The 7,651-nt window shown below is 48.3% G+C and overlaps 1 protein-coding gene across 1 annotated transcript; it reads left to right on the top strand.

Annotated features, from left to right (window-relative positions):
* The first annotated feature begins 213 nt into the window (after positions 1-213).
* Positions 214-859, top strand: LOC136405493 (large ribosomal subunit protein eL29-like). Its single transcript, XM_066384956.1, is given in 3 exon segments — positions 214-627; positions 630-706; positions 755-859. Coding segments are annotated over 3 exon segments (513 nt in total). The 5' UTR covers positions 214-239; the 3' UTR covers positions 803-859.
* Positions 860-7,651: the final 6,792 nt, after the last annotated feature.

Here is a 7,651-nt window from a genome sequence, read left to right as displayed (position 1 = left end):
TACTATTAAATTTTAAGAAGTAGTCCCTACCTGTTGAAAGCAAAATGAAACGAGTGAACTCAACTGGGTATTGAGCCAGTAGTATAACTACCCAGAGAGAAGTTATTCAAGTGACTATAAAATGCAGTAATTTAACTCTATATCCTGAGTTAGGCTGTAGTCTGAGGGCAAAAGGAGCTGCAAAATACGTTTTAAAAACTGTACTCAGGTTTTCGGCAGCTGCCGGCTTTGGTAGAGATATGGCCAAGTCCAAGAACCACACCACGCACAACCAGTCCCGAAAATGGCACAGAAATGGCATCAAGAAACCCCGGTCACAAAGATACGAATCTCTTAAAGGGGTAGACCCCAAGTTCCTGCGGAACATGCGCTTTGCCAAGAAGCACAACAAGAAAGGCCTGAAGAGGATGCAGGCCAACAACGCCAAGGTCATGACTTCACGTGCTGAGGCCATCAAGGCCCTTGTCAAGCCCAAGGAGGTCAAGCGTCAGATCCCCAAGGGCGGTAGTCGCAAGCTCAGCCGACTCGCCTACATCGCTCACCCCAAGCTCGGGAAATGGGCTCATGCCCGCATCACCAAGGGTCTCAGGCTCTCCCGGCCAAAGGCCAAGGCCAAGGCTCAGGCAAAGCCCAGCCTGCGGCTCAGGCTGCAGCTCCGGCTCCAACTTCCAAAGGAGCTCCAGTTCCGGCTCCCAAAGGAGCTCCAGTTCCGGGTCCCAAAGGAGCTCCAGTTCCGGGTCCCAAAGGTGCCCAGGCTCCAGCTCCCAAAGGTGCCCAGGGCCTCACAAAGGCTCCGCAGTAGAGGTCTCTGGCTGCTTATGTGAGGACAGAAGGACTGGTGTGACCCTTGGGCTGCTGTGTGGAGCTGGTGTCCTATTCTGTTTGTACAAATAAACCTGAGGCAGGAAAAAAACACACAACAATTTGGGTTTTTTTGTATTGTATTCAGTAATTCTATTGCTTGTGGTGGTATCAGGCACTTTTATCTTAAGACTATGATTTGTCCATTGTGGAGTGAAGTCAGTGAGTTCTTTCATTGGTATCACGGAGGGCTGGAATACTGGGCACGGGAGGAAGAAAGTACAGATGTGGGTTAATGAGTTAAATGAAAAAAACCTAACATGTCTGAATTTGGAAGTTTTAGTAGCAACTCATGTATTTTATCTTTTAAAAATATATATATCATATAGTTTTTTTCCAATCAAGAGGCTTAAAGACAATGAACATCCCCCAAACCCAAATCAGAGTGTCTAAATATCTGAAACCATTTCTCACCAAAGGGACCAGGGCTCCTCCAAGTTTAAGGAACTTAGCCTGTCTCTCACCGCAGAGCAGGGGCATTATCTAAGATGCTGACGTCATGCCAGGGGCAAGCTCCCACTGCGGCTGCAGACTGGGGTCTGAGGGAATGAATGAGAGAAAATTTATTTTTTCCCTCTGAACCTCAGTTTCCTTATTTATAAAAAGGTGATGCTGATATTGGTACCGCATAAGGCTGTTGTGAGAATGAAAGGGATTATACCCCTCTGCTATGTGTATGAACCCCTGGTTGCTATGGTGTACATTTTCTCTTTAAGATCAGAAATGCTTCCTCAAGGACATGTGGGTGGACACTCCCTCCCTAAATATTTGATCTAAAGAGCTTGACTTAGATGACAGAATATAAAGCTGTGGCTTTTTATTGTGGATTATTAACATGTGCAAGTGGGTAAAAAGGTGTGGGCTCTCTGTCAGAGTGAGTTCCCCCCCCCCAACTTTGTCTGTTTGTTTCTGGTTCATTCCACGGGCAAATGTCTACTCGGGAATCTCTCCTGGCCGGGCCAGGCCATCGCACAGTGGAGAGTGTTGGACTGGGACGTGGAGGACCCAGGTTCGAGACCCTAAGGTCGCCAGCTTAAGTGCAGGTTCATCTGGTTTGAGCAAGGCTCACCAGTTTGAGCCCAAGGTCACTGGCTCGAGCAAGAGGTCACTCTGTCTGCTGTGGCTCCCAGTCGGGGCACATATGAGAGAGCAATCAATGAACAATTAAGATGCCACAATGAAGAATTGATGCTTCTCATCTCTCTCCCTTCTTGTCTGTCTGTCCCTATCTGTCCCTCTCTCTGACTTTCTCTGTCTCTGACACACACACACACACACACACAAAGACTCTCTCCTGGACATAGTACTGTCACCTTCCCCGAGCTCTTCTTTTATTTAACAGTTTATATCACCAAACTCTCTTCCTCATTTTACAGTGGCTTTCTTGAAGCATCTGATATGTTAAGGTTGAGTAGAAAGCAACACCTTATATCTGACTTGCTTCCTGACTGGGTGCTGTTGTCTGGCTGTCTCCATAGGCAACCTTTCAGAAGGGCTCTGAACCTGCAGTGGGGAGCACTGCTGTTGGGGTTCTGAGGCCGCTGGCTTTTTCAGTTGTTTTGTCCATTTCAATTGCAGGCCACAGGCAGAGTGCCCTTTTCTTAGGAGGCTGTGTCCTTCCATCTCTGCTTGCAAACTTACTTTGGTAAATGTGTCAAGGAAGAGCCAAGTGCATCTGTGTTGTGAGTGTTTTAGAATTTGTTTTCCTGGAACATTGTGTTGTGCCAGAAAGCATTGAGCGTATATGAAGACTTTAGCCAAGGATCACCTGAAATGAGAGATACCAGCCATTTACTGCAAGTAAGGGATGGTTACACAGATCCAGGAATAGGTTTGGACTGAAAAATATAAAAATTATTGGAGAGGGGGGAAATCACATTCATGTAACTTTTATTGTTGTATATTGCTATAATTGTTCTATTTTATTATGAGTTATTAGTAATCTCTTATGTGCTTAATTTATAAATTAAACTTTCTTCTAGGTACATATGCAGAGGAAAAATCATTGCACTGTGTAGGGTTTGGTACTATCCTCGGTTTCAGGCATCCACTGGGGGTCTTGGAACATGTCCCCTGCAGATAAGGGGAAAAACTATATATACATACACATACATACATATGCATATACATACATATACATACATGTATACATCAACACACATAGGCAGTGACAAAAATTGGAGAATTCTATCCCACAGTGGCAACAGCTCTCATTTAATATTTTAGGGGTAAAATGATAGTTTATTCCATCTGTTTGCTTTATTTGTAATCTTCAAAATTTCTATGATTATTTATTCCTTTTGTATTAAAGCAATAATAACTGTGAAATGCCTTCTATTGTGTTTTTATAATGGCATTTAAAACCATCTGCCAAGTGCCGCTCTGAGGAGGGCTCGCACACACCCCTGTGAAGGGGGTGACTGCACAGAGGATGTCTCCCATGTCAGATTTCCTGATGAGGCAGCGCTAACTCATATGTCAGCAGGGAAGTCCTCTGACCCGCTAATGGGCTGTGTTCTGATTTGGCAGGGCCTGCTCTTCTTTCAAGGGTCGCATTGGTGTTTTCTCAGCTGGTGAAGCCCTGACCCTCTCTGACAATTATTACTTCATGTCAAAAGGCTGCCACACTGAGCTGTCCAAACATGACAGGAGACGATAGAGGGGGCCCCCACCAAATTCTGGGCCATGAAGCTCCAGGAGAGGGTTAAAGGTGCTGGAGGTTTTTGGGGTTTTTTTGAAGGAGAGTCAGAGAGAGGGATAGATAGGGACAAACAGACAGGAACGGAGAGAGATGAGAAACCTCAATCATCAGTTTTTCTTTGCAACACCTTAGTTGTTCATTGATTGCTTTCTCATATGTGCCTTGACCGTGGGGCTGCAGCAGACTGAGTAACCCCTTGCTTGAGCCAGCGACCTGGGTCCAAGCTGGTGAGTTTTGCTCAAACCAGATGAGCCTGCGCTCAAGCTGGCAACCTCAGGGTCTCGAACCTGGGTCCTCCGCATCCCAGTTCAACACTCTATCCACTGTGCCACCACCTGGTCAGGCGGTGCTGGAGTTTTTTGTGCAAAGACATTACAGCCTCTTTCCCATGCTCCCTCCTGGCTCTCACCAGCCCACAGCTTCTCTCTGTGTTGGAGCAGAGCCCTTCAGACAATAGCACCACTGGGGGGCCTGAAAGCACGACAGGAATGAGGGCCCTGACTGCTGGCTCACCCTCCTCAGGACAGATCATCTGAATCTCCTGGAATTTGTTCCATGAGGAAGTGGAGAGGGCTTCTCTCTCCCTATAATGAAAAATGACCAACCTAAACCTCCAGATTTACTGCAGGCATAGCACAGAGGGAGGAAGGAGAGTTGTGGGTTCATGCCTCAACCATTTCCTATGTTGCTGTTCGAGAGTGCTGACAGCATGCTCCGTGCTGCACTGAGCCTTCTGGGAAGGAGTAGATCGATCACCTATGAGGAAAGCAGAAGAGGCTGAGAAAGATGGGGGTGACAGAGGGCATCTACCAGGGGCTCCTACGGGAGTGGGTATCTAGAAAAATGTCACCAAGATGACAGGGACCACCCTGGCTATAGAAGCGCTTCCTCAGGTGGAAGCTCGTAGAACTTCCAGTTGTAACTTCCAAGCTCAAAAGCATTAGCGATGTTTCACTAACTTCTGCTGCCTCGCTCTGTGTGTGCACACGGTGGCCGTGAGAAACGCAGCCGCCTCCTGGCAGTGCCAAGACCTGCTCCCTTTTGTGGGTATTATACATTTGCCTTTAGAATAAAGATGACAGAGCCTGACCTGTGGTGGCGCAGTGGATAAAGCGTCGACCTGGAATGCTGAGGTCGCCGGTTCGAAACCCTGGGCTTACCCAGTCAAGGCACGTGTGGGAGTTGATGCTTCCTGCTCCTCCCTCCCTCTTTCTCTCTTTCTCTCTCTCGTTCTCTCTCTCTCTCCTCTCAAAAGTAAATAAACAATAAAATAAAAAAAATAAAAATAAAAAATAGAATAAAGATGACAGATCAGAACAGTGGCTAATACTTTCAGGAAGCTTACTATGTACCCAAAATAAGTGCTTTTGAATGGATTATTTCATGTAAATCATTCTTTCAACACATATTTAATCAGCTCCTATGTGCCAACAAGGTTCCAGATGTTGCAATACAGCAATGGACAGAAGAGACAACGTCCCATAAAGAAACAAAATGTGGCCGATACACAAATGGAATATTATACACCACAAAAAATAACGAAATTCTGACTCATACCACAACATGGATAAACCTTGAGGATATTAAATAAACCATCACAAAAAGACAAATACTGTATAGTCTACTTCTATGAGGGTCCCAGAGCACTCAGATCTGTAGGGACGGAGAGCATGGGTGGATGTCATGGGTTGGGGAGTGGGAATGGGGAGTTAGCATTCAGTGGCTACAGAGTTTCAGTTTGGGAAGATGAGAAAGTTCTATGTTGGATGTGGTGATGGTTACACAACGTAGTGTCTGTACTAATTGCTACTGACTGTACGCTGAATAATGGTTAGGACGGTAAATTTTATCTTATGTGTATTTTACAATTTGAAAAAAGAAAAAGACAAAGTCCCTGCACTTAGGGGCCCATGTTATGGTGGAGACCTTTCTTTTCTAGCAGAGTACACTTAATTTAGAATTGAGAGTGGTGATCTAATGCTCACAGCCAGCCCAGTCATGGCCAAGGCCCCTTCACAGACCAGTGATACATGCGCTCAGGTTCACGCTGGGCCCGGCTCCTGCTTTGTGTTCCTCTGGAACAGGCCATGCCCTTCTTACTTCCAGGGTGGTAGCTGAGTCTCCTCTGCAGACTTCCCAAGGGCTTTCTGAAATTGCTAAAGAGCTGTGTTTGCCTTGAACTCTCTCTTCCTGCCCTCTGGCCCCATCTTGGGCCTGTTCCTGGTGTCTTGGTTTCAGAGTCAGAACTGCCATCCTCTCCTTTGTGTTTCTTCCTCAAGAAGCCAGAGCCTGGAGCTTCAGAGGTGCCCACGGGAGGAGGTGTCAATCAGCTTGGCCAGTGGAACCTGAGAGTCCTTGTGCATGAAGCCCCCAACCTGCTAGACGCAGAGCAGCAGCACAGGCAGGACCTCAAGCCCTGCTGGCCACTCATTTCCTGAGCCCCCCCCCCCTCACTGCTCTTCTTTCTATCTCCTCTGTGTACACACCTGGCACAGGGCATGTTTCCACAGCGGGCTCTTTCCTCCACTCTGTGTGGTCCCGAAGGCCATCTTAGCATCTGACAGACCCAGCAAACCGTGTCCCTTTTGAGCTTACTGATTTCTGGAACCCTCAGAATATACCGATGTCACAATGCCCAGCTTTCCGACCTGGCCGTCTTCAGCCTCTGTGCTTGGTGCTGAGGGAATGAGGGAAGGGACCCGAGGGTCAAACAGCTCTAAGAAAAATAAAATGCACAATGATGAGGGTGCTTATAGGAAGTTCATGGAGCTGGAGCTCATCCCACTAGCAGAGCTTGAAAGATGTGAAGAGGCCAACCTGAAAAAATCCAGGACTGAAAGGGAGGCTGTAGGAGGAGCAGCCTCAAAATCACAGAAAGGGCATTTGGCAGAGCGGGGTCTCTCTGTCTCCCTGTCCCCATCTGTGCATCTCTGTCTCTCTCAACAAGAGCTACAAGCCTTATCCAATTTGAAGCCGAAGAGTTGAAAGTAGAGGTTTGGAAAACTTCCAGATCCTATGAATTATGCAGTACAAGATGGGATCGTCTGCAAGCAGAGCTTGGTCTGGGTGAGGCAAGCGAGGGGCTCAGCCAGGCTGGCACCGGGGCTGTGTCTTGCCCTAGGCCCTGCCCTGCTCCTGGCCTCAGTATGGCCTGGCCTGATCGGGTGATGTTGGAGATGGCAGGTAGCCCTTTCTGGGATTCTGTGGGCCATCCCTGGGGTGGGAGATGGCCTGATAACTTTGTGAGGGCCATTCCAGTGGACAAGCACAGCCGTCCCGATGAAACCAGAGAGGGTCATTTAAAGACGATTGAAATACAAAAACAAGCTGACTATAAAGAGCTTCCTGGAACCCCAGCGAGGGTTCCCTAACTGGGCCATTCTAAGCTTTGATTTCTCTGGCTGGCAGTGGGGAGAGGAGCTCGAAGAATTCTAGGTTAGAGCCTCCAGGAGGCCTGGCCCTGGGGCATCCTGCCTCTGTTAAGTGGCTGGGGTGCCGGCAGAGAAGCCGAGTAAGGAGGGTCATGGGAGGAGACTGCATGCAGGACCTACTCCAGAAAGACACACAAAAGCACACCCTATTTATATGTCAGAAGTAGAGAGCGGGACACAGGCTTCTCCCGAGTCCGGGCACCAGCCTCTGTCTCAGTCAGGCTGCCCGTCCCGCCCAGAGGCACTCCTCCTTGGGGCCTGAGCCCACAGGACTGGGTGCAGGGCCTCTGGGGGTGATGGCTGCTGGGGCTCCTGCTTGTCACATTCCCAGATGCTGTTCCTATGACAAGCCTGTGAAGGAAGGAGGGCTGGCATTTTCCAGTGGCTGTTAGAATGTCACCTGGGGCACTGTGCATTACTATTGAATGCTGCTTATCATGTGATGGCACGGGGGAAGGAGCTGCACCCCTTGCGAGGCACCCCTTTCTGCTTTCAGCTGCCACAAAACCCTAGCGTGGGCTAAGATCAGAGCAGGGCCACCCATTTGGGGGGAGGGTGACACCATCCCTTTAACTTCCCCTGAAGCAACCCGAGTTGTAGGAAGAGCATAGCCCACCTCCATTCATGCAGCAGGCCACTTTTCCTCCAGAATAATTGG

Source organism: Saccopteryx leptura, chromosome 5 (genome assembly GCF_036850995.1).
Source record: "Saccopteryx leptura isolate mSacLep1 chromosome 5, mSacLep1_pri_phased_curated, whole genome shotgun sequence".
Lineage (NCBI taxonomy): Eukaryota > Metazoa > Chordata > Mammalia > Chiroptera > Emballonuridae > Saccopteryx > Saccopteryx leptura.
Note: the sequence above shows the minus strand (reverse complement) of the source record. Positions and strands in the feature narration are given on the sequence as shown.